This window comes from Oncorhynchus mykiss, chromosome 18, assembly GCF_057628025.1.
Source record: "Oncorhynchus mykiss isolate SJ-2025 chromosome 18, ASM5762802v1, whole genome shotgun sequence".
Classification (NCBI taxonomy): Eukaryota; Metazoa; Chordata; class Actinopteri; order Salmoniformes; family Salmonidae; genus Oncorhynchus; species Oncorhynchus mykiss.
In genome coordinates, this window is record NC_143039.1 from 22,780,102 (window position 1) to 22,807,335 (window position 27,234).

Here is a 27,234-nt window from a genome sequence, read left to right on the forward strand (position 1 = left end):
ACACACAGACCAACACACACACACACACACACAGACACACACACACACACAGACACACACACACACACAGACCAACACACACACACACACACAGACCAACACACACACACACACACACACACAGACCAACACACACACACACACAGACCAACACACACACACACACACACACAGACCAACACACACACACACACACACACAGACCAACACACACACACAGACCAACACACACACAGACCATCTCACACACACACGCACACAGACCATCTCACACACACACACGCACAGACCATCTCACACACACAGACCGTCACACTCACCCCACACACAGACCATCGCACTCACCCCACACACAGACCATCGCACTCACCCCACACACAGACCATCACACAGACCACCCTACACACAGACCATCACACTCACCCCACACACAGACCATCACACAGACCACCCTACACACAGACCATCACACTCACACCACACACAGACCATCACACTCACACCACACACAGACCATCACATGCCCATTATTTTGGTTAGCATGGCTAGAAGAAGATATCCGAGTGACTTTGAAAGCGGTGTCTGAAAGGAGCACAGGGGGTTTAAAGGGTTGGTGTCTGTCACCTAATCTCAACCCAATCGAAAACATATGTAGGGCTGGACGATTTATATTGAATGAATTTGATTAATTAAAATGTATGTTTTCGCAGGATATTCCAAATTCCTGTATCACAAGAATCAAGTTTTTGTTTGAGTTTTTGAGCGGATTATGTCTGCTTGTTCTCATGTATTTTTGGTCTTGTCTCCTTCGCTCCTCTGTGCTGTGTTCACCTTCGTATTTACACCAGAGATCAACAAAGATGAGAGATCACTTCCTCCTCTGATAAGCGGTTACAACTCGCAATTTGCGTTTTGAGGCTTAGTCCAACAGAATCTGTTATGTGGAAACCGAAAACACATTGAGACATTATTTTACTGTAATAGAGAAGTTAACCTGTCTCAACTCCTCAAATTGCATGCAAAGCAGACCCTATTAAAACAAGAGTATCGATGAACATTGATTCTGGAAAATGGTGAGTTTGGTACCATGTTCCGCTAGCAGCATTTTATTCAAAGACCGTTATACATGCTGTCTAGTCTGTGCTTTATGCTTATTGCACATGTATAAAACAATTACACAAGCAATTAGCAACTCGTTCTCATAGCTGTCTAGTCTGTTTTATAAATGTGCAATAAGCATAAAGCACAATTACACAAGGAATTAGCAACTCGTTCTCATAGCTGTCTAGTCGGTTTTATAAATGTGCAATAAGCATAAAGCACAATTACATAAGGAATTGGCAGCTCGTTCTTATTCTGAGAAATAAGATAGTCCACTTGATTTCAACATCTGAACAAAGTGGACAGGCTAGCATGCTGTTCAAACAGTTGGAGATGGACAAAAGGGTGTTTTATAACAATTCAACTGTTCTACCTCGTTGGCCAGCAAATAAACTCAGCAAAAAAAGAAACAGACCTTTTTCAGGACCCTGTCTTTCAAAGATAATTCGTAAAAATCCAAATAACTTCACACATCTTCATTGTAAAGGGTTTAAACACTGTTTCTCATGCTTGTTCAATGAACCATAAACAATTAATGAACATGCACCTGTGGAACGGTCGTTAAGACACTAACAGCCTACAGACGGTAGGCAATTAAGGTCACAGTTATGAAAACTTAGGACACTAAAGAGGCCTTTCTACTGATTCTGAAAAACACCAAAAGAAAGATGCCCAGGGTCCCTGCTCATCTGTGTGAATGTGCCTTAGGCTTGCTGCAAGGAGGCATGAGGACTGCAGATGTGGCCCGGGCAATAAATTGCAATGTCCGTACTATGAGACGCCTAAGACAGCGCTACAGGGAGAAAGGGCGGACAGCGGATCGTCCTCGCAGTGGCAGACCACGTGAAACAACACCTGCACAGGATCGGTACATCTGAACATCACACCTGCGGGACAGGTACAGGATGGCAACAACAACTGCCCGAGTTACACCAGGAACGCACAATCCCTCCATCAGTGCTCAGACTGTCCGCAATAGGCTGAGAGAGGCTGGACTGAGGGCTTGTAGGCCTGTTGTAAGGCAGGTAGGTCATCACCAGACATCACCAGCAACAACGTTGCCTATGGGCACAAACCCACCGTTGCTGGACCAGACAGGACTGGAAAAAAGTGCTCTTCACTGACGAGTCACGGTTTTGTCTCACCAGGAGTAACGGTCGAATTCATGTTTATCATCGAAGGAAAGAGCGTTACACCGAGGCCTGTACTCTGGAACGGGATTGATTTGGTGGTGGAGGGTCCGTCATGGTCTGGGGTGGTGTGTCACAGCATCCTCGGACTGAGCTTGTCGTCATTGCAAGCAATCTCAACACTGTGAATTACAGGGAAGACATCCTCCTCCCTCATGTGGTACCCTTCCTGCAGGCTCATCCTGACATGACCCTCCAGCATGATAATGCCACCACGCACAGAACGAGCAGTATGGCTGATTTCCTGCAAGACAGGAATGTCAGTGTTCTGCCATGGCCAGCAAAGAGCCCGGATCTCCCATTGAGCATGTCTGGGACCTGTTGGATCAGAGGGCTAAGGCTGTAACTTAACAACGTGGAAAAAGTCGAGGGGTCGGAATACTTTCCAAAGGCACTGTATGAGACCTGTGTTAATTTTCTATAATGCCTGCCACAAGAAGTTAGTCATTATTAGTGAATATGCGTTATGCTTAGTTCTGGTAAACATTTGATAAAAAATGACATCTTACTAGACAGACTTGAACACCAGATCACTGATTATTGCAAAACAAAAATGCGAGTTTTGATAAAATAATTAAATGATTAGTGGGTCTTGGTTGTGGAAGGCTTATATTTAGCATAGGTATACTTTCACTAACCCTGAATTAATTAGATTATTACTGACTTTTTGAAATGCAGTGTATTTGACCTTTTAATTGTACAAAAAAATCTTAATTAGAGAATATAGATAAAAAAATCAAGCTATATATCGTTACTCAGCCCATGAGTTTGAAAATATTGTAGGCCATATCGCCCATCCCTACACTTATCGGAGAGGGTAGCCTAGTGGTTAGAGCGTTGGACTAGGACTAGTTGGACTAGTAACCGAAAGGTTGCAAGTTCAAATCCCCGAGCTGACAAGGTACAAATCTGTCGTTCTACCCCTGAACAGGCAGTTAACCCACTGTTCCTAGGCCGTCATTGAAAATAAGAATTTGTTCTTAACTGACTTGCCTAGTAAAATAAAGGTAAAATAAAAAATTCTGGACCGGCGTCTGAGACAGTGTTTTTCTACCACCATCAACAACAAATGATGGAATGTCTCTCATGGATGAATGGTGTCGCATCCCTCTAGAGTTCCAGACACTTGTAGAATCTATGCCAAGGCGCATTGAAGCTGTTTTTGCACATCGTGGTGGCCCAACGCCATATTCAGACACTTTATGTTGGTGTTTCCTTTTATTTTGCTCATGTTCAGTCATCTCCATCTCTCTGATAGAGATCTCCAGGTCTGATCTTAAGGACAGGGCTCTACTGGCAGCGTGCAGGATCACCTTATCTTCCTGCCCTGACAGACCTCACACAGATGTGGGCGGAGGTTCGATGACAAGTCGTTCTAAAACCTCTTGAAGTTACTATGGCAACAGACCTAACGGCTATGGTCCAAGCGACCACATTTTTCCTTATAAGTTGGCTGTCAAAACTTTGTTGAAGGTGCTTGTGAGGTTCTTCTATCAACTATTTTAATCAACTCTCTTTCTTAAGTACTAATTTACCAGAACAAATCCCTCAAACACCCCAAATGTAGCTTTTCATTCCTGTTGGTCTTTTAACTCTTGACTGCTGGTCCCACAGACGACTAACTAACCGCTATAATTAGCGGAGAACGATCGCTTGAAGCACTTGGTATCAGCTTAGCCCTCCTCTCCTGGTCCTCAACAACCCAGACCTGAAATGTCTACATGCTCTGACATGCCCAGAGCTCAGGGAGAGTTTGTTCTACAGATTTCTATGGCTTTTGACAGTTGTAACTTCTAGTTGGAATGTAGTAAGTCATATCCCTTTTACAGTGGGGTATTTAGTCAGTCACCAATTGTGCAAGTTCTCCCACTTAAAAAGATGAGAGAGGCCTGTAATTTTCATCATAGGTACACTTCAACTATGACAGACAAAATGAGAAAAAAAATCCAGAAAATCACATTGTAGGATTTTTTATGAATTTATTTGCAAATAAGTATTTGGTCAATAACAAACGTTTATCTCAATACTTTGTTATATACCCTTTGTTGGCAATGACAGAGGTCAAACGTTTTCTGTAAGTCTTCACAAGGTTTTCATACACTGTTGCTGGTATTTTGGCCCATTCCTCCGTGCAGATCTCCTCTAGAGCAGTGATGTTTTGGTGCTGTTGCTGGGCAACACAGACTTTCAACTCCCTCCAAAGATTTTCTATGGGGTTGAGATCTGGAGACTGGCTAGGCCACTCCAGGACCTTGAAATGCTTCTTATGAAGCCACTCCTTCGTTGCCCGGGCGGTGTGTTTGGGATCATTGTCATGCTGAAAGACCCAGCCACGTTTCATCTTCAATGCCCTTGCTGATGGAAGGAGGTTTTCACTCAAAATCTCACGATACATGGCCCCATTCATTCTTTCCTTTACACGGATCAGTCGTCCTGGTCCCTCTGCAGAAAAACAGCCCCAAAGCATGATGTTTCCACCCCCATGTTTCACAGTAGGTATGGTGTTCTTTGGATGCAACTCAGCATTCTTTGTCCTCCAAACACGGCGAGTTGAGTTTTTACCAAAAAGTTATATTTTGGTTTCATCTGACCATATGACATTCTCCCAATATTCTTCTGGATCATCCAAATGCTCTCTAGCAAACTTCAGATGGGCCTGGACATGTACTGGCTTAAGCAGGGGGACACGTCTGGCACTGCAGGATTTGAGTCCCTGGCGGCGTAGTGTGTTACTGACTTGGCTTTGTTACTTTGATCCCAGCTCTCTGCATGTCCCCCCGTGTGGTTCTGGGATTTTTGCTCACCATTCTTGTGATCATTTTGACCCCACGGGGTGAGATCTTGCGTGGAGCCCCAGATCGATGGAGATTATCAGTGGTCTTGTATGTCTTCCATTTCCTAATAATTGCTCCCACAGTTGATTTCTTCAAACCAAGCTGCTTACCTATTGCAGATTCAGTCTTCCCAGCCTGGTGCAGGTCTACAATTTTGTTTCTGGTGTCCTTTGACAGCTCTTTGGTCTTGGCCATAGTGGGGTTGGGAATGTGACTGTTTGAGGTTGTGGACAGGTGTCTTTTATACTGATAACAAGTTCAAACAGGTGCATTAATACAGGTAACGAGTGGAGGACAGAGGAGCCTCTTAAAGAAGAAGTTACAGGTCTATGAGAGCCAGAAATCTTGCTTGTTTGTAGGTTACCTAATACTTATTTTCCACCATAATTTGCAAATAAATTCATAAAAAATCCTACAATGTGATTTTCTGGATTTTTTTTTCTTCTCATTTTGTCTGTCATAGTTGAAGTGCACGTATGATGAAAATTACAGGCCTCTCTCATCTTTTTAAGTGGGAGAATTTGTACAATTGGTGGCTGACTAAATACTTTTTTGCCCCACTGTATATGCTGAGTACGACATCTACACCAAGGGAATGCTGAAGTGTCTAGTCATTAACTCTGTTTTTAAAGAGCAGATTATGGACAGAATTTTGCCTTTTTAAAACAAGTATTTTTGTGTACTAGAATGAAACCATTACAACACACTAATTTACCAATATGTACGAATTCACACTGAAGTATAACACCTTTTTGAAACAATGTATTCATTTTCTGTTACTTATCAATTTACACAACGTCTTCAGGAAGTACCGTCATCTGTCCTGAGTGTGGTAGTGATCATGTGGTCCAGCTGGCTGGCCAATCAGCTCCCTCCACCAGTACGCCCGTCCATGGTTCCCCATGCCAAGACGGGACTGACCGACACTTTACCTTCAACCACAGAGATACACCTCTTCCCAGTCACCCTGGCAACAAGGTTTGAGATTTTATAGTCTAAGACTTATTTAAATATGTTGTTGTATGATGAACATGTTTTTAAAGTCTAGGGCAGTGGTTCCCAAACTTTTTATAGTCCCGTACTACTTCAAACATTCAACCTCCAGCTGCGTACCCCCTCTAGCACCAGGGTCAGCGCACTCTCAAATATATATTTTTTGCAGTCATTGTAAGCCTGCCACACACACGCTATACGATACATTTAGAAAACATAAGAATGAGTGAGTATTTGTCACAACCCGGCTCGTGGGACCATAACCATCTTACATAAAACCTTATTTGTTTATTGAAAATTGTGAAGAACTCACCACAGGTTAATGAGAAGGGTGTGCTTGACAGGATGCACACAACTCTGCTATGTTGGGTTGTATTGAAGAGAGTCTGTCTTAAATCATTTTCCACACACAGCCTGTGCCTGTATTTGTTTTCATGTTTGTGAAGGCTGAGAATCCACTCTCACATAGGTACTTTGTTGCAAAGGGCATCAGTGTCCTAACAGCACGATTTGCCAAGGCAGGATACTCTGAGCGCAGCCCAATCCAGAAATCACAGAACCACTTGTTGCAATTTTGACGATGCTCTCTTGTGCAGATATCGGTAAGTGGACTGGAGACAGGGCATGAAAAGGATAATGAATCCAGTTGTTTGTGTCATCCTTTTCGGGAAAGTACCTGCTGATTCGCTGTATCAAATTTGACATTGTCCGCAAGCTTGAGTTCATTTGCACACAAAAAAATAATACAATGATGGAAAGACCTGTGTGTTGTCCTTGTTAATGCAGACAGAGAAGAGCTCCAACTTCTTAATCATAGCCACAATTCTGTCCCGCACATTGAATATAGTTGTGGAGAGTCCCTGTGATCCCAGATTCAGATCATTCAGGCAAGAAAAAACATCCCCCAGATAGACCTGTCGTGTGAGAAACTCGTCATCATGCAAGCAGTATGACAAGTGAAAATGATGGTCAGTAAAGAACTTTAAGCTCGTCTCTCAATAAAAAATACTGTCAATACTTTGCCCCTTGATAACCAGCACACTTCTGTATGTTGTAGAAGCGGTACACGGTCACTGCCCATATCATTGCATAATGCAGAAAATACACGAGAGTTCGGGGGCCTTGCTTTAACAAAGGTAACCATTTTCACTGTAGTGTCCAGTGTCTTTCAAGCTGTCAGGCATTTCCTTGGCAGCAAGAGCCTCTCGGTGGATGCTGCAGTGTACCCAAGTAGCATCGGAAGCAACTGCTTTCATGGGCGTTACCACTCCACTATGTCTCCCTGTCATGGCTTTTGCGCCATCAGTACAGATACCAACACATCTTGACCACCAAAGTTCATTTGCTGTCACAAAGCTGTCCAGTACTTTAAAAAATATCCTATCCTGTTGTCCTGGTTTCCAGTGGTTTGCAGAAGAGGATGTCTTCCTTAATTGACCCCCCCATAAACGTAACAGGCCGGAGGAGCTGTGCCAGGCCCGCCACGTCTGTTGACTCATCCAGCTGTAACGCATAATTCACTGGTTTGTTTGCGAAGCAGTAATTGTTTCAAAACATCTCCTGCCATGTCACTGATGCGTCGTGTTGTTTATGAAGGCATTGTCTGTATAGTTTTTTTGGGGGGCCTTTCCCCCAGCATTGTCCCAGCAATATCCTTTGCAGCAGGAAGAATTAAGTCGTCCACAATAGTATGGGGCTTGCCTGTTCTAGTCACTCGGTAGCTCACCATATAAGACGCTTCTAGCCCCTTCTTATTAATGGTATTTGTTGCTTTTACTAATCAAACGTCTTAATTCTCACTCAAACTCCTGTGGCTTATTTTTCAAATAGGCATGTTCTGTTTCTAAATGTCTGCGCAAGAGTGAAGGTTTCATTGAGTTGTGAGATAGTACTTTTGCACATATAACACACTGTGGCTGAGGAAAGTTCATCATACTTGCGCCTCTTCGATGGTCCAACGTCTCTGTCTGTTGTTCGGTGCTTTCCCGAGTAAGGGGGCAGTAGCTCTTCGGCTGCATCAGATTCACAACTGGCAGTGTCCATGCTAGCTGGGCTAACAACAAATGTAGAATTACTGATGCTAGCATTGGATGTGCTCGTGGAAGCAGAACAACTTGTCGTCGACAGGTGCAGTACTGCTGGTAGTACCAGTCTCTATAGACGCGGGCTTTACTTTTTGTAACCATTAACCACCACCAGCAAACGGAATGAGCAGCACCTACGTTTTGGCTACATACGGACCGTTAGTGGAATTCCCGTGAGAGAGTAACCGTTAATGTGATTGGATGTTAATTATTTGACTAGGCTACCTGTATTTGACAATGTGTTGTCTCGCTGAACATGAGATCGTTACATTTTTTGGCAGTGAAACGAGGCTACTTAGGCGAGGGGGGGGGGAACTCACCCAAATGTATAGCCCGTTGAAAAATCTAAATGGACTGTTTGAAAATGTATTTTAAAATGTGAATCACATTTTTATTTGGCCTACCCCTGGCGGCATTGCGCGTACCCCAGTTTGATTACCCTAGACCAAGTATTCCCAATCAGCTTTCAGGCCCCGCCGTAGTGTCAATAAATCTCCCATATTCCCCCTCCCTCTGTTTTTAGGACCCCACCATGGAAGGTCCTTCCTCTGCCAGGGCCAGCCACTTCGGCAGCCCTGCCATGAAGGCCTCAACCCAGGACACTATCCAGACCAGCATCTCCATGGAGGACCCCACCTCCTTCTTCTCAGCCAAGGGAAGCTCCTTCTCCCTGGGGGAGACCTGGGAGGACCAGAGCCGTGACCGGAGCCTGTCCCAACCTGCCAGCTTCTACAGTACAGAGGGCCAGAGTAAAGGAGGTATAGCAGGGAGCTACAGCTATGCTGTTAGTGCTACCTCACCTGGACCCCAGGATCAGCATGCAGAACAAGCAAGTCCAGGTGGGTCCTGGAGAAAGTTGCGTCCTCCTCCCTTTGCATAGACATCATTTTGTAGTCATAATATATAATTTTGAATACTTCTGCAATAACCAATGTTATTGCTAAGATTTAACATCTGTGTATTGTGATGGTGAAAGGCATGAACAAAATAACATTGTTTGATTGGGACCTTTGGTTTTTATCAGCCATCAGATGAAGTCATAAAATGGATATGATCCTGAAATAGAAGTGATCACATGACCTGGATTTGAACCTTTTTATTTAAAGATTGTTCATCAAATGGCTCCCTTTTTTTATTTTTATGTTAGTCGGTCCAGCACCATCCTCAGACAATTGCTTTCATTTTTGGTGTAATTCACATTTCTGGAAAAGGTTTAAAATAAAGGTTCAAATCCAGGTAATGTGAGATGATAGTCCAAAACACAGGGCCCTAGTGATAGGAGACAAGGAGGAAATGCATATTTTGATTTTGCAAGAACGAGTATAACACAACAATCCATAGGAGGTTATTTGACGTTGGTGACAGTCTCCCAGGCTGACCCATTGGGTCTCTGTCTGTGGGTCTTACAGTAAGATCTCATATGGTTTAGTAAGACCGTTACTATTAGAACTGATGGGAGAGGAAGGAATGCTTTCGCCTCCACAGAGAAGACAATGGAATGGAGAGAGGAGAGATAGAGGGGGTATAAATGCTGTATACACACAGTATAATAGACCTTTATATAATAATATATTATATTATAATAATAATATTATAATAGACCTAATAATATTATAATAGACCTCTTCCCTCTGGTATACTGTAGCAGCCAGAGATGCTGAATGACTGACAACATGGAATCCTTGTTTAAAAACCACACGCCACTGCAGAGACCCATCCCAAAGCCGCTGAGCTGACGCTAATTTGAGACAACTTCTGAGAGGATGAAAACGCATCTATTTTGTTGAACAAGTCCTTTAGTCTAACACCAGTTTACTACATATAGATGAAAAACAACTCTGATCTGATTTCCATGTATTTGGGACACATTGATCTGAATATCGCACATCAAAAAGGGAATGTTAGATGCGTTGAGATGTGATATATGTGATTTAAGTAGCATTGGACCAGATTCAGAGAGGCCTAGTGAATGATGGCCACAAAGTCAATAGACCAGTTTCCTGGCAGTTAGTTACTATCTATTGTCTCTGGGGTGTATGTGTGTCACCTTGCACTAAATGGACCAGCAGCCCTATGCCAGGTTATATTTACTACACAGCGACAACATAATGCGCCATAAACTACAGTTTAGAGACCGTTTAGATTTAGTGGGAGGGTGGGTTAAATCTATATGTTCAATTGTGAGACACCCATCCCTTTTATCAGTTTAGTGTGATCTGCCAAGGTAATAACTGAAAAATATATTTGTTTAAAAGGGGAAGTAGGGAGACTACATAGCCAAAATGTTATTGGGTCTGTTAGCTGTTGCATACTAACTGTACTGTTTGTAAACTAGTACTGTGTGTCTGTGTTGGTTATGCTTAGCTAATTGCTGTCCCTGTGTGTTGGTTATGCTAAGCTAACTGCTTTTCCTTTTGTGTCAGTTATGCTAAGCTAACAGCTTTCCCTGTGTGTGTTGGTTATGCTAACCTAACTGCTGTCTGTGTGTTGGTTATGCTAACCTAACTGCTGTCTGTGTGTTGGTTATGCTAACCTAACTGCTGTCTGTGTGTTGGTTATGATAAGCTAACTGCTGTCCCTGTGTGTTGGTTATGCTAACCTAACTGCTGTCTGTGTGTTGGTTATGCTAACCTAACTGCTGTCTGTGTGTTGGTTATGCTAACCTAACTGCTGTCTGTGTGTTGGTTATGATAAGCTAACTGCTGTCCCTGTGTGTTGGTTATGCTAACCTAACTGCTGTCCCTGTGTGTTGGTTATGCTAACCTAACTGCTGTCCCCGTGTGTTGGTTATGATAAGCTAACTGCTGTCCCTGTATGTTGGTTATGATAAGCTAACTGCTGTCCCTGTATGTTGGTTATGATAAGCTAACTGCTGTCCCTGTATGTTGGTTATGATAAGCTAACTGCTGTCCCTGTGTGTTGGTTATGCTAACCTAACTGCTGTCCCTGTGTGTTGGTTATGCTAACCTAACTGCTGTCCCTGTGTGTTGGTTATGATAAGCTAACTGCTGTCCCTGTATGTTGGTTATGATAAGCTAACTGCTGTCCCTGTATGTTGGTTATGATAAGCTAACTGCTGTCCCTGTGTGTTGGTTATGCTAACCTAACTGCTGTCCCTGTGTGTTGGTTATGATAAGCTAACTGCTGTCCCTGTATGTTGGTTATGATAAGCTAACTGCTGTCCCTGTATGTTGGTTATGATAAGCTAACTGCTGTCCCTGTATGTTGGTTATGATAAGCTAACTGCTGTCCCTGTGTGTTGGTTATAAATGTTACCCTAACACTATTCTGACCTGTGTGTCTGTAGGCCAGTTGGACCTTCTCTCAGAGGACTATGAGGCGGTGGACCATCGGCTGAAGCTCTTCTTAGATGTGGAGGTGTTTGAAGAGGAAGAGGAGCTCCACTCCTTTCTCAAGGTTAGCAGAACCAATGTTCTGACAACGGTTAACAGTTCAGTGACGAGGCTGAATCCGGTCACAGCAGTTCTGCTCAGAAGTTCCATGAACTGCTAACCCAGCCAAAACCGGTCGACTCCAGCTCTTGTGATCTGCTCCTGGCTGCTTTTTTGCCCCCAGCTGTTCTCTCGCTGTCCTGCACCACCCCCCCTCTCTCTTCATCGCCACCCCCACCCACCACACAATGACCTTGGATGAGCTCCTCCATGTGTAATGCATGCTGGGAGCCCTGTGGAGCGGAGGGGTATTGGTTTACTGCTCAGGACACCTGGACAAGGAGAGGGAGCCAAGAGGACACAAGCAACCCCAGCAGGAGACAGGAGATCCAGCTCATAACATGCTCATTCATCTGATGTTTATTTATCTTGTCACACGTGCTTCTCTCCCCACTGTCTCTCTTTCTCTTTCAACTGTTTTATTTTTGGGCCTACACAGTATTCAGTGAAGATTGATGTGACTTTGTTGCTAGACCTTACTCTAGGTGTTTTTAAAACAGGAACTGATCTGTTCTTATACAGTCTGTTTAAGAAGAGCTCTGAATGCAGTCATCATTTTCCTCAGGGAAAGTTATTTGCAGCAGTTAAGTGTTGTGGAATCTTTAACGTGTGTACATCTTATCTTTGTTGTAGGTGTCGACCGTGAAGTTTGGTGATCCGGTGGAGTTCCCCTCGTTCCTGGTGGTGTCTGACCAACGCATCTACTTCCTGGAAGTGACATCCGACATGGAGTAAGTTAACCACCTGACCTGTCACACTGAAGAGCATCACACAAGAGAAGGCTGGAATTAAAAATAAACATTCAAGTACATATTCTGTGGTCACAGAAATGGTTGTGCCTGTCATGAAGGTATTGTCTGTAGAGGCATTTGGTCTGTAGACTACAGTTTATTCTATAAAGCTATATATGACATTTATGGGGAGAGCAGCAACAGGTGTGGTAGGGAGCAGACCAACACTATAGGATCACCACTGCTTTATGTAACCCACCACATCCCAATACTAACAGACTTTCTGGGCCACATCGTCAAATCCATTACAGCCCTGGTCTTTGTGGTGGACCTACACATCTCCCCAGCCACTGCTCCCATGTTCTATATCAGTGGCTCCACGTTCCCTCTGATATAGTGCGAACACTATATCAAGGACTTTGTAAGCCCTGTATCAATGGCTTTTTTTGTCCTCATCAAAAGCATGTTGGCTTGCCTCCGCTTCCTCCCAGGAGTGTGAGTAGTACGGTGTTGGACAGGCCTGAGTCTCATGCTGCGACGGTCCCTATAAAGTTACTGGGATTCTGACCCCAGAAGGCCACACCCCCACTATCCTGAGCACGCACTGGAAGTTGTGTAACGGCCAAGTCTGGTTGCGCAACAGTGTGATATTCTTATGATGACCTTTCGCTGCTTTTTAAAGGTGCAATCTGTGACTTGGCTGTCTGTGGCTGTCTGACAAATTGCAGAAGCAAACAATGCTCAAACAAAAACATATACACCTTAAACGTGAGTAGACTCAAGGAAACAAGTAATAGGCGGGATACATGCAAGTAAAATAATAATTATATTTCTTTCACACTTTCCCGTCTTCATTGTTCTCTTCCTGGCAGAGGGCAGCCTTGTGATTGGCTGCAGAAGAGGGAGAGCCATGGAATCACAGAGCTGAGTTACCTGGAGGTGGGACTGGGCTCCCAGAGTATCCACATGGAGTTTGAGGACGGGCCTGTGGCCTACACCCTGCTAGTACGGGACAGCGTGCGTTGCAAACGCTTCTTCAGCCTCTTCACAGGCAAGACGCATCCCCCCACACACACACACACTGCACATGTGTTGCATGCATCTGTATCTCATGAATTAAGGGCCTTCCTCCTGGGGATATTAGAGTGGAGCGTACTCGCTCTTAGGACAATATGTCCCTCTCTTGCTCTCTCTCCCTCTGTCTCGCTCTCTCCATCCGTCTCACCTTTTCTTTCTCTCTCTCTTTCCTGCTCTCTCTCTCATCCCTCTCAGTATGTTAACCACATGCTCCTCTGCTCACAGTGACTACACCCTGCCTAGCCTGTCAGCAAGGCAAGACCAGAAGCAGAGAGAGAGGAAAGCTGAGTTTTATTAGATCAACACTCCCCTCTCTGACTCTCACAACTTATCCTCACTACTTCACTAGAGCACTCTTTTAATGGAGTCCCTTTGGTAGCAAGGGGAAGCACCATGGCCAAACGATCTTCAGCTAAGGCTCTGTGGACCTGAGTTTGTCCTGTCTTATCTGTGGGGACTCCATGTTTTCATTCAGTCATATCAATAATCACTCAGATCCATTCATTATTTGACTGTTTTCCAGATCAACTCTTTAGCTAATCTGGTACGGTCCAGATGGCCTCAGATTTTTATTTGGAATTCCCTCTCCCTCTGAAAGTGATGGTACGGTCCAGATGTCCTCAGATCTTTATTTGGAATTCCCTCAGCCTCTGAAAGTGATGGTACGGTCCAGATGTCCTCAGATCTTTATTTGGAATTCCCTCAGCCTCTGAAAGTGATGGTACGGTTCAGATGTCCTCAGATTCTTATTTGGAATTCCCTCTGCCTTTTGATTGTGAGGGTCCAGAATCAAATATTAATTTCTGGCCTCGAAAGGGGTCATATTGTCGAAGTGAGTCTATGTTGTGTAGATACATTGTAAATCCTAGAGCATAATAGACCTCATTAGAGTTCTCTTCTCTTCCAAGTCTATGCTCTAGCTTCCCTAGAGGTGGTCCTTTTTATTGTACTGTGAGGCCTGTTGGAATAATTGTTTCTGAGGTTATGTCCTTGTCTGGATTCGTCAAAGATGATTTTTCTCCTTCCTCTCAACGACTGAGGACGGGTCCAGCTTTTCAGTCACTGGGACCACATAGCCGGCTAGACCAGTCCAATTCTGGGCTTGGACTCTGTATTGCAAAGCTGAATGGCCCCATAGAGAGAGGCTGTCACAGGGCTCTGCTATAACCTGCCAGTTGGATCATCTCCTATACGTCTTAAAATATCCTCTGTTGTGTTCCTGAGGAAGGAGGAGGAGGAACTGGAGAGTTGAGCCTGGTTCTGAGGTATGTGCTACAGACAGACAACATGGCTGGTCCTGTCCAGTTGGCAGAGGGAGAAAGGGGGTGGGAGAAAGACGGGGGGGGCTAAATAACTAGGTGCCTTCTCAGTGCTCCACTCGTTGGTATGAGGCTTTGGCACCATCCTTCATCTCCGGCCTTCACTCCTAGTCTGCCCTGCTCTTCCTCCCCTTGAGGAAACTGGTACTATTTATTATGTGCCTGAAAACTCAGTCCAGAGCTCTGATATTGCCCCCATAACAGCTGTTACAATATTTGTCTCAGGGAAAGGACCAAAGGATACCTTTACTATAACAAAAGCAGTTTTCAGACGGGGCTGGCATTCCCAGAACAGATGTGGTCACGCCTGGTCAGTGGTGAGGGCTACAAACATGGAGAAGGAAAGGGTCTGGGACTGTGAGGAAACTCGCATGTGGTTTTACTACCCCAAGGAGAAGAAGCTAGTAGGGACAGATTTGTCCACTGCTCACTGGGTTTGAAAATGTTTTATTGAAATGAGGAAGAAGGCTGGACAAGTCTGAACTTGATATTCCGGAGGAGTCAGTACAGGTCACCATGTCAATCAAAGACTTGTCTGAACAATGTCTCGGCTTTTGCTAATTTAAATGCCCTTATTGCCCCGTACAGACCTACAGTGGGTAAAAATATGTGGTCTGTCTGGTAAGTAGTTTGGTGAGGTTTGCAATGCTTGTAAATGGTCATGGCAGGAGTGTTTTGGTTTGGTTGTGTGGGTTGGATCCAGACACTGCATTCCTGAAAGGTAACGGAAAACTGTTCCTGTCTCCTTCACTAACTATCAAGTTAAGGGGTAGTGCTCCCAAATTACAAACGGACCTCATCTATGGATACCAGGCAACATAATCAACATTTTATGATTTGTTTACTTATCAACAGCAGCAATTAGCATCTTGAGTGATATTTGGGTGAAGAGTCCCTTTAACTGCATAGTAAACTCAGTGTCTTCTCTTGTAAGCAGATGGATGATATAAGCAGATGTCATATCTCAAGTTTAACCCTGTCAGATACCCTTGCAATACCAACACAGTGTCACTTCCCACTGTCTCAGACCTGGGCTAAACTCTGCCCTGTTTTCCTTGGAAATCCATTCAGATTCGGCGTATCCTGGCCGTACTGTTCCCACTCCCGCGCTCTCCCTTCCCCGTGGTCTGCTGTTCCGACAGGGCCGAGAGTGTTCGGTTTCGCCCGGATGGATGCTGAGGGTCCAACTATTCCTTGTGAAAATAAGCAAGGTTATTTGGGAAGGTTGGAAGTGGTTTTTAACCTAGTGGAGAGGGTCCTGTGATTGAACCGGCAGGAGGGAGACTAACGTTATTCGCCAGAACAGATTCCAGACGCCGACACAGATCCGCTCTCCTTTTACAGCTCTATGCTCTTTCAGCCAGGCCTGTCGCCATGGGTGACCGATCCCTGTACTTGTTTATCCTCTCGTCATGGTGACGGTGGTCCACTAAATCATGCAACACATGCATACACAGAGTGCACAAGGCATTAGGATCACCTTCCTAATTGTGAGTTGCACCTCCTTTTGCCCTCAGAACAGACTCAATTCATCGGGGCAAGGTGTTGAAAGCGTTCCACAGGGATGCTGGGCCATGTTGACTTCAATGCTTCCCAGAGTTGTGTCAAGTTGGCTGGATGTCCGTTGAGCGTGAAAAACCCTGCAGCGTTGCAGTTCTTGACACACTCAAACCGGTCCGCCAGGCTCCTACTACCATACCCTGTTCAAAGACACTTCAATCTTTTGTCTTGCCCGTTCACCCTCTGAATGGCACACAGACACAATCCATGTCTCAAGGCTTCTTTATCCGGTCTCCTCCCCTTCATCTACACTGATTTGAAGTGGATTTAACAAGTGACATCAGTAAGGGATCATAGCTTTCTCCTGGATTCACCTGGTCAGTCTATGACATGGAAAGAGCAGGTGTTCCTAATGTTTTGTATACTCGGTGTACACTGTCAGGAGGGTATGTTTAGATTAAAAAGGGCGACGTTCTTGACTCCCGCACGTGCAGCTTAAAGATGGCAGAAGTTGGTGTTGGTCACAAGATGTTATTCTCTGGGATAATAAAACCAAATAGGCCCGAACTTGCCCTGTCCTGTCCCACCTTGTCCTGCCCTGTCCTGCAAGCTCCACCTTGTCCTCTGCTCCAAAAGGCTAAATCTCTGCATTGCTTCACCTTGAATAATGTCCTGAATAGAGGTGTGTGTGGTCTCCTATTGGTTCACTAGAACCCACCAGAAGATAAGCGGTTAAAGGAGAGCTCAGAGGGACAACAATACCGTCCCTTTAATGGTTGTCCTGTTTAATCCAGCACCATGCGTCGTCCCGTAGGCTTCACTTTAGATGTTCGTCCTGGTCTGGAACGTTAGTGTGGCAGATCAGTTTCCCCCGGGAAGAAAGGGAAAGAAACAATGGCAAAAGAATTGAGGTTGAATCTTATACAGGTATTGGGAGCCAGAATAGGCCACTGGTGCCACGCAACGTCTTTATTTCTCGTCCCTGTTGTTGTTGAACTTGGACATGGATAGGGGCAGGGTGTTCCTACTCTGTTTTTCTTCATATTGGTTGTTTCACTCTTTTCAGTGTGACTCCCTTTTTAAACTCAACCTCCCTTTCAATTCCACCTTTTTAACTTTGGCATTTGCCTGTGGCCCTGTGTTCCCCTATTGCTACCACCCCACAGGGAAGTATTTTGTCGCTGTGAGTGTGACCTAGCACATTGTTCTCCTGTACCTTTTCCAACCTGTGTTTTTCACCTGCTGCCATGGAGATGTAATTCTAGATCTGAAATCAGAGACCTGTCAGCTTTCTAGTCCTAACCCACCACAGACTGTAATAGTCTAACATTAGCTCTGTCTATTGTCCCTAGGGCTGCAAAGCTACCGGTAGCTTACCAAAGTTACCGGAATCTTCAGTAATTATGGTAATTTAACAGAATCTTTGCAATCTATCGTAACCTTGGTAATTTATACTTGAATAAATGTTTTTTTTATTTTTATCATGAATAGTATTCATTTTTTATATAAAATAACAGTTTCTGGTAGATAGACTATATGGTTCAAGAGAAAATAGCCTAATTAATGAAAAAAGCATGTAATCAACAATGGTATTATTTTCAGTTAACTCTACAGCTCTTCCAACCATTTACTCTTTTCACAGCTGCCACCAGTTTGATGCTGAGACATTGGCAACAAATACATAGTCAAATAAGTGTGTAAAAAATGTCAAATAATATATACAGTGGGGCAAAAAAGTATTTAGTCAGCCACCAATTGTGCAAGTTCTCCCACTTAAAAAGATGAGAGGCCTGTAATTTTCATCATAGGTACACTTCAACTATGACAGACAAAATGAGAAAAAAAAATCCAGAAAATCACATTGTAGGATTTTTAATGAATTTATTTGCAAATTATGGTGGAATTAAGTATTTGGTCAATAACAAAAGTTTATCTCAATACTTGTTATATACATATATATATGTTATATACCCTTTGTTGGCAATGACAGAGGTCAAATGTTTTCTGTAAGTCTTCACAAGGTTTTCACACACTGTTGCTGGTATTTTGGCCCATTCCTCCATGCAGATCTCCTCTAGAGCAGTGATGTTTTGGTGCTGTTGCTGGGCAACACGGACTTTCAACTCCCTTCAAAGATTTTCTATGGGGTTGAGATCTGGAGACTGGCTAGGCCACTCCAGGACCTTGAAATGCTTCTTACGAAGCCACTCCTTCGTTGCCCGGGCGGTGTGTTTGGGATCATTGTCATGCTGAAAGACCCAGCCACGTTTCATCTTCAATGCCCTTGCTGATGGAAGGAGGTTTTCACTCAAAATCTCATGATACATGGCCCCATTCATGGTCCCTTTGCAGAAAAACAGCCCCAAAGCATGATGTTTCCACCCCCATGCTTCACAGTAGGTATGGTGTTCTTTGGATGCAACTCAGCATTCTTTGTCCTCCAAACACAACAAATTGAGTTTTTACCAAAAAGTTATATTTTGGTTTCATCTGACCATATGACATTCTCCCAATATTCTTCTGGATCATCCAAATGCTCTCTAGCAAACTTCAGATGGGCCTGGACATGTACTGGCTTAAGCAGGGGGACACGTCTGGCACTGCAGGATTTGAGTCCCTAGCGGCGTAGTGTGTTACTGATGGTAGGCTTTGTTACTTTGGTCCCAGCTCTCTGCAGGTCATTCATTAGGTCCCCCCGTGTGGTTCTGGGATTTTTGCTCACCGTTCTTGTGATCATTTTGACCCCACTGGGTGAGATCTTGCGTGGAGCCCCAGATCGAGGGAGATTATCAGTGGTCTTGTATGTCTTCCATTTCCTAATAATTGCTCCCACAGTTGATTTCTTCAAACCAAGCTGCTTACCTATTGCAGATTCAGTCTTCCCAGCCTGGTGCAGGTCTACAATTTTGTTTCTGGTGTCCTTTGACAGCTCTTTGGTCTTGGCCATAGTGGAGTTTGGAGTGTGACTGTTTGAGGTTGTGGACAGTTGTCTTTTTTTATACTGATAACAAGTTCAAAAAGGTGCCATTAATACAGGTAACAAGTGGAGGACAGAGGAGACTCTTAAAGAAGAAGTTACAGGTCTGTGAGAGCCAGAAATCTTGCTTGTTTGTAGGTGACCAAATACTTATTTTCCACCATAATTTGCAAATAAATTCATAATTTTTTTTTCTCATTTTGTCTGTCATAGTTGAAGTGTACCTATGATGAAAATTACAGGCCTCTCATATTTTTAAGGGGGAGAACTTGCACAATTGGTGGTTGACTAAATACTTTTTTGCCCCACTGTAAAATATATTTCATGCTGAAATCCTCATATTAAACAATGGTATTCACTAAGTTTATGGTTATATTTAAGATAATGTTTTCAGCTTTGTCATTCAATTATTTTTGTGAAAATCATCTTATTAAATGAGTTCATATATTTTACATGTGACAAGGCCACACAGAGGGCCAGTGATGATTAGACACCTGTCAAATCTGAAGTACCCAAAAGGACCACTAGATGTATTGTGATAGAGTACATAAAATCCTTGAAAGAAACCAACATTCTTTACAAGTTTCCAGATATCCTCCTTTGCAACCCGAATTGTCCCTAGTCCTCATCCGATCTGCTTGGGTGTGACTCTCTTACTCTCTGGCTGTGTTTACACAGGCAGCCCAATTCTGATCTCTTTCATTTAAATTGTATCTATTTATTTATATTTAACCTTTATTTAAACAGGTAGGCCAGTTGAGAACAAGTTCTCATTTACAACTGCGACCTGGCCAAGATAAAGCAAAGCAGTGTGACAAAAACAACGCAGAGTTACACATGGGATAAACAAACGTACAGTCAATTGCACATTAGAAAAATCTATACTGTGTGTGCAAATGAAGTAAGGTGGTAAGGCAATAAATAGGCCATAGTGGCAAAGTAATTACAATTTAGCAATTTACACTGGAGTGATATATGTGCAGATGAGGATGTGTGATTGCTCCAGTCATTGGTAGCAGAGAACTGGAAGGAAAGGTAGCCAAAGTAGGTGTTGGCTTTGGGGATGACCAGTGAAATATACCTGCTGGAGCATGTGCTACCAGTGAGCTGAGATAAGGTCGGAGCTTTACCTAGCAAAGACTTATAGATGACCAGGAGCCATTGGGTTTGTCGACAAATATGTAACGAGGACTAGCCAACGAGAGCATACAGGTTGCAGTGGTGGGTAGTATATGGGGCATTGGTGACAAAACAGATGACACTGTGATAGACTGCATCCAGTTTGCTGAGTAGAGTGTTGGAGGCTACTTTGTAAATGACATCGCCGATGTCAATAATCGGTAGGATAGTCAGTTTTACGAAGGTATGTTTGGCAGCATGAGTGAAGGATGCTTTGTTGCGAAATAGGAAGCCAATTTTAGATGTAACTTTGGATTGGAGATACTTAATGCGAGTCTGGAAGGAGAGTTTACAGTCTAACCAGACACCTAGGTATTTGTAGTTGTCCACATATTCTAAGTCAGAGTAGTGATGCTAATCGGGCAGGCGGGTGTGGGCAGCGATCGGTTGAAGAACATGCATTTCGTTTTACTAGTATTTAAGAGCAGGTGGAGGCCACGGAAGGAGTGTTTGTATGGCTTTGGAGCTCGTCTGGAGGGTCCAAAGAAGGGCCAGAAGTATTCCGAATGGTGTCGTCTGCGTAGAGGGGGATCAAATAATCACCCACAGCAAGAGCGACATCATTGATATATACAGAGAAAAGAGTCAGCCCCAGAGTTGAACCCTGTGGCACCTCCATAGAGACTGCCAGAGGTCCGGACAACAGGCCCTCCGATTTGACACACTGAACTCTATCAGAGAAGTAGTTAGTGAACCAGGCGAGGCAGTCATTAGAGAAATCAAGGCTGTTGAGTCTGCCGATAAGAATACGGTGATTGACAGAGTCAAAAGCCTTGGCCAGGTCGATGAAGATGGCTGCACAATTGTTCTTTTGACCAATCACAGCAGATCATTTTCAGAGCTGATCCGATTGGTGAAAATACCAATTAGTGGAAAAAAAGATCAGAATTGGGCTGCAGGTGTAAACCTAGCCTGTGTCCTGTGTGATTTCCAGTAGGTTACATACGGTTACATACAGTGTAGAGTTCGAAGTGAGGTGTTCTGTCTGTAAGCTCTGATTTTACTTTCAATCAATCAATCAACATATTTATCGTCCCAGTTCATTGAAATTAATTGTGCTGATGTTCCAATACACTGCATGGAAAAACCATAAAACATTAATTAACTCTATTTAAAGGGATACTTTGGATTTTTGGCAACTTCTCCAGAGTCAGATGAACTTGTCTATAACATTTGTATGTCTCTGTGTCCAGTATGAAGGAAGTTAGTTTCACGAGCATATGCTAAGTAACGTTAGCGCAATGACTGGAAGTCTATGGATATCTGCTAGCATGCTACTTCCAGTCATTGTGCTAACGCTAGTTAGCAACTTCCTTCAAACTGCACGCAGAGACATAAAAATAGTATCCACAAGTTAATCTGACTTCCTTACTAAAATCTCAAAGTATCACTTTAAATCGAGTTGAGAGAACCATTGATAGGGACGCATCACTAAACTTAATTCGTATCTCCTTTTATTTTTCCCCTTCTTCCACTCTCTCTCTCCCTCAGGAGTGGTGCGTGAGTTGGCTACCAAGTCGGACAGCAAGCTTAAGTCTATCTCCACCACCAGGCTCAACCCACAGCATCATCTCTGGTACGAACTGCCCAGATTTATGTTATAATTGCCATGAATGACTTGCATGTGCCCTGGATATGTTGTCATATCCTCACCATCTCCACTCAATGGTATTGAGCCAAGCCATAGGCCCATCTGTCTCTTACCCCCACTATGACACTGACAAGGCTGTGGTAACTTCTGTCTGGTGTTACTAAACCTCCACATTGTTGAAATTGGGCTCTAAATTAGTGGCTAAACCACATACTAATGTCTTACATGTGTTGGCCTCAAGATGCTAAGAAAGCGCTAACGATGCATTACCTTTTAACTAGAGAGCTGATCCTGCAGGGCCATGTCCTTGGGGGCTTCATCCCAATACTGTGAAGTGGCTTCCTCCCCTATGATTTTCTTGTATCCTTGCTCACCTGAAAGGGCTGGAAAGTGAGGACTAGCAGATGGGAAAGGAAACCATTTTTAGCATATGGATTTACCATCCACCCTTCCCTTGTTTCTGTGGTAATGATGGAACACGCTGTACATTCACTGAGATAATTCATGGCTCAGTTAGTTATTATACGGCCCTTTTTTTGGGGTAGCTGAAAAACCACAGCTACTCAGGGAACAGACTCACTGTTTGAACAGGACCGTAGGATGACTCAGGATTGTTTATTATGCCTACCATTTCTGTGTAGCTTTTATAATCACACTATCGTGGATATAGTTGGAATAACAATTAACACATGGTCACTTTAAAGTCAACAAGAGACTTATAAACCACAAAATAATACACAGAATTAGTATTACCTCTGTCTGCTCACTTTCGAAAACAAACTCACTCAGGAGGCCATTTTGAAACCATAGACCAAAGTCTTCTTTATGTGTCTGTGATACAGATATGAATCAGGAAAAATAGACACATCTCCACACTTTTGAGGTCTGCCCCGTCTCAAAAGCACTTAGATTCAGAGTCTGATGTGGTGTATGTGCCTGATGTACAATGTGACATTGTGAATATTAACCTGGTTGTCTCTTATGTAAGCCTTTCCTCTGTGTCTCCCCAGGCCCCTTGTGTGTGAAGACATGCAGACTGATGTGGAGGATGGCCAGCTACAGTTCTTCTACCTCCTGTCCTTTCTACATCAAGGTACATTGTGTGTGTGTGTGTATGTATATATATATATATATATATATACATATATACACACACAGTGCCTTGCGAAAGTATTCGGCCCCCTTGAACTTTGCGACCTTTTGCCACATTTCAGGCTTCAAACATAAAGATATAAAACTGTATTTTTTTGTGAAGAATCAACAACAAGTAGGACACAATCATGAAGTGGAACGACATTTATTGGATATTTCAAACTTTTTTAACAAATCAAAAACTGAAAATTGGGCGTGCAAAATTATTCAGCCCCTTTACTTTCAGTGCAGCAAACTCTCTCCAGAAGTTCAGTGAGGATCTCTGAATGATCCAAATGACTAATGATGATAAATACAATCCACCTGTGTGTAATCAAGTCTCTGTATAAATGCACCTGCACTGTGATAGTCTCAGAGGTCCGTTAAAAGCGCAGAGAGCATCATGAAGAACAAGGAACACACCAGGCAGGTCCGAGATACTGTTGTGAAGAAGTTTAAAGCCGGATTTGGATACAAAAAGATTTCCCAAGCTTTAAACATCCCAAGGAGCACTGTGCAAGCGATAATATTGAAATGGAAGGAGTATCAGACCACTGCAAATCTACCAAGACCTGGCCGTCCCTCTAAACTTTCAGCTCATACAAGGAGAAGACTGATCAGAGATGCAGCCAAGAGGCCCATGACCACTCTGGATGAACTGCAGAGATCTACAGCTGAGGTGGGAGACTCTGTCCATAGGACAACAATCAGTCGTATATTGCACAAATCTGGCCTTTATGGAAGAGTGGCAAGAAGAAAGCCATTTCTTAAAGATATCCATAAAAAGTGTAGTTTAAAGTTTGCCACAAGCCACCTGGGAGACACACCAAACATGTGGAAGAAGGTGCTCTGGTCAGATGAAACCAAAATTGAACTTTTTGGCAACAATGCAAAACGTTATGTTTGGCGTAAAAGCAACACAGCTCATCACCCTGAACAACTATCCCCACTGTCAAACATGGTGGTGGCAGCATCATGGTTTGGGCCTGCTTTTCTTCAGCAGGGACAGGGAAGATGGTTCAAATTGATGGATGGAGCCAAATACAGGACCATTCTGGAGTCTGCAAAAGACCTGAGACTGGGACGGAGATTTGTCTTCCAACAAGACAATGATCCAAAACATAAAGCAAAATCTACAATGGAATGGTTCAAAAATAAACATATCCAGGTGTTAGAATGGCCAAGTCAAAGTCCAGACCTGAATCCAATCGAGAATCTGTGGAAAGAATTGAAAATTGCTGTTCACAAATGCTCTCCATCCAACCTCACTGAGCTCGAGCTGTTTTGCAAGGAGGAATGGGAAAAAATGTCAGTCTCTCGATGTGCAAAACTTATAGACATACCCCAAGCGACTTACAGCTGTAATCGCAGCAAAAGGTGGCGCTACAAAGTATTAACTTAAGGGGGCTGAATAATTTTGCACGCCCAATTTTTCAGTTTTTGATTTGTTAAAAAAGTTTGAAATATCCAATAAATGTCGTTCCACTTCATGATTGTGTCCCAATTGTTGATTCTTCACAAAAAAATACAGTTTTATATCTTTATGTTTGAAACCTGAAATGTGGCAAAAGGTCGCAAAGTTCAAGGGGGCCGAATACTTTCGCAAGGCACTGTAATTGGTACCATTGGAAAGAAAATACTTTGAAGTTTGTAGAAATATTAAAATAATGTAGGAGAATATAACACAATAGATATGGTAGGAGAAAATACAAAGAAAAACCAACCAGAATGTTGGTTTTTGATAGACTATGCTCGTACAATGGCAAGTATAAGGGCATACTCAGTTCTAGCTCCCAGGATGCAATTCCTATGGCTTCCGCATGGTGTCAGCAGTCTATGTTCAAGGTTTCAGGCTTGTAACTTCCAAATCGAATAAGACATATCAGTTTTAGTACAGGGACACGGTCTTGGAAATGTGTGTTTGCGGGCGCCATGAAGACGAGTCGCACGTGCTAAAATGGGTTTCCTATAGAACATACTTCTTTCCGTGATAAATATTATAGTTTGATTATATTTTAGGGTATCTGAGGAGTTGATAGAAACGCATTTTGAGATTTTCGGATTCCTTTCTCTGCATGTTGAATGAGTGGATTACTCAAATCGATGGCGCCAACTAAACAGACCTTTTGGGACAATTTAAAGGCCACTTCTAAAAATGTGCCACAGATGTCTCATGTTTTGAGGGAGCGTGCAATTGGCATGCTGGCTGCAGGAATGGCCACCAGAGCTGTTGCAGGGGAATTGAATGTTCATTTTTGCACCATAAACCGCCTCCAACGTCGTTTTAGAGAATTTGGCAGTACGTCTAACCGGCCTCGCAACCGCAGACCACGTGTAACCACGCTACACCAGGACCTCCACATCTGGCTTCTTCGCCTGGTGATCATCTGAGACCAGCCACCCGTACAGCTGATGAAACTGAGGAGTATTTATGTCTGTAATAAAGCCCCCAGTGGGCGGGCCTGGCTCCCCAGTGGGCGGGCCTGGCTCCCCAGTGGGCGGGCCTGGCTCCCCAGTGGGCGGGCCTGGCTCCCCAGTGGGCGGGCCTGGCTCCCCAGTGGGCGGGCCTGGCTCCCCAGTGGGCGGGCCTGGCTCCCCAGTGGGCGGGCCTATGCCCTCCCAGGCACACACTTGGCTGCGCCCCTGCTCAGTCATGTGAAATCCATAGATTAGGGCCTAATGAATTTATATTAATTGACTGATTCCCTTCTATGAACTGTAACTCAGTAAAATTGTTGAAATTGTTTTCATTTTGCGTTTATGTTTTTGTTTATATTTAATGTTTCTCTGTGTATCTGTGTGTCTCTCCCAGCCCGAGGCTGCAGACTTTGCATCTGTAGCCAAGCATAGCTGCAGGCTATGGGCTGTGCAGGTGAAAAGAATGTTAACTACTGTAATTGTAACATGCACTGACCTGCCACTGTTGATGAGTTTTAAACTGGGTTTAAACATCAGGAGGATGGAGGAATAGATGGGTTTTAAACTGGGTTTAAACATTACTTCGCCACTATTGGCCTATTTATTGCCTTACCTCCTTACTTCATTTGCACACACACTATACAGATTTTTCTATTGTGTTATTGACTGTACGATTGTTTATCCCATGTGTAACTGTTGTTTTTGTCACACCGCTTTGCTTTATCTTGGCCAGGTCGCAGTTGTAAATGAGAACTTGTTCTCAACTGGCTTACCTGGTTAAATATAAAAATAAAGTTGAGTCAGATCCAGTGTTGCAGGACTCCAGTGTTGCATGACTTATTTATCACCCTATACCCCTGGTGATTGATTGTCGACTGATCAAAGCTGGACAGTTCCTTCTTGGTTTAATGGAGTAGATCAACACCGAGAGGAGGAGATGGAGAGGGGGAGAGAGAAGCAGCTGTTTCCCAGTGGGAGTGCCTGGGAGATTAGAGCTCTTTGTCTTATCTCACCACAGTACCGACATCCCACTGATATGGCTCTCCCCGTGTCTGTTAACCAGACTGTAAAACACTTTGAGACATGCCATAAGGCCCCCGGTTAGATAAATACAATACAAGCCAAACTATTTAGATGCAAGTATATGATTATCATTTGCACAGGGGGGAGGGGGTTTAAACATTTATCCAAATGCATATTTTCTGTGTGTTCTATTTGTTCTCTCTGCCAGAAGACCGTGTGACCCCTCTGACAGTGCTGGCCACCCGGGAAACCCTGTACCTGCTCAATGAAGACCACCAATGGAGCAAGAGCTTGCCCCACCCATCAGCCAATGAGAACGGGGGACCCTGCAGTGGGCGGGTCACTGTTCAGGAGACCCAGCCAATCAGCTGTGTCAGCTCTGTCCATCTATGGTCGTCTGACCCGTGCAGAATGGACATCAAGCTTTACGATGAGGTGAGACTGAGGGAGGAAAGAGACGTGATTGGTCTTAAATTAGGAAGGACTTCTCCAAGTTCTCAAGGGTAAGCTGGATAAGCTAAATGCTATCATGAGCAAAGCTGGGCACACGTTTGTATGTTTTTATTAGACATTTTTCAGGATGAAATCTCTTGAGATGCACCATCCTGTTTTCAAGAATGTCCAGATGAAAACA

At 43.7% G+C, this 27,234-nt stretch overlaps 1 protein-coding gene across 5 annotated transcripts in view; it reads left to right on the forward strand.

Annotated features, from left to right (window-relative positions):
* Positions 1 to 27,234, forward strand: part of LOC110495440 (serine/threonine-protein kinase 11-interacting protein) — a 50,050-nt gene that overhangs the window by 18,260 nt on the left and 4,556 nt on the right. For all 5 annotated transcript variants that reach the window (XM_090207829.1, XM_036951944.2, XM_036951943.2 and 2 more), the window contains 8 exons: positions 5,931 to 6,103; positions 8,726 to 9,041; positions 11,510 to 11,619; positions 12,288 to 12,385; positions 13,258 to 13,436; positions 21,929 to 22,013; positions 23,039 to 23,121; positions 26,809 to 27,035. In XM_090207829.1, the coding sequence (XP_090063955.1) occupies positions 5,931 to 6,103; positions 8,726 to 9,041; positions 11,510 to 11,619; positions 12,288 to 12,385; positions 13,258 to 13,436; positions 21,929 to 22,013; positions 23,039 to 23,121; positions 26,809 to 27,035 (1,271 nt within the window). The remainder of the gene's footprint in view (positions 1 to 5,930; positions 6,104 to 8,725; positions 9,042 to 11,509; positions 11,620 to 12,287; positions 12,386 to 13,257; positions 13,437 to 21,928; positions 22,014 to 23,038; positions 23,122 to 26,808; positions 27,036 to 27,234) is intronic.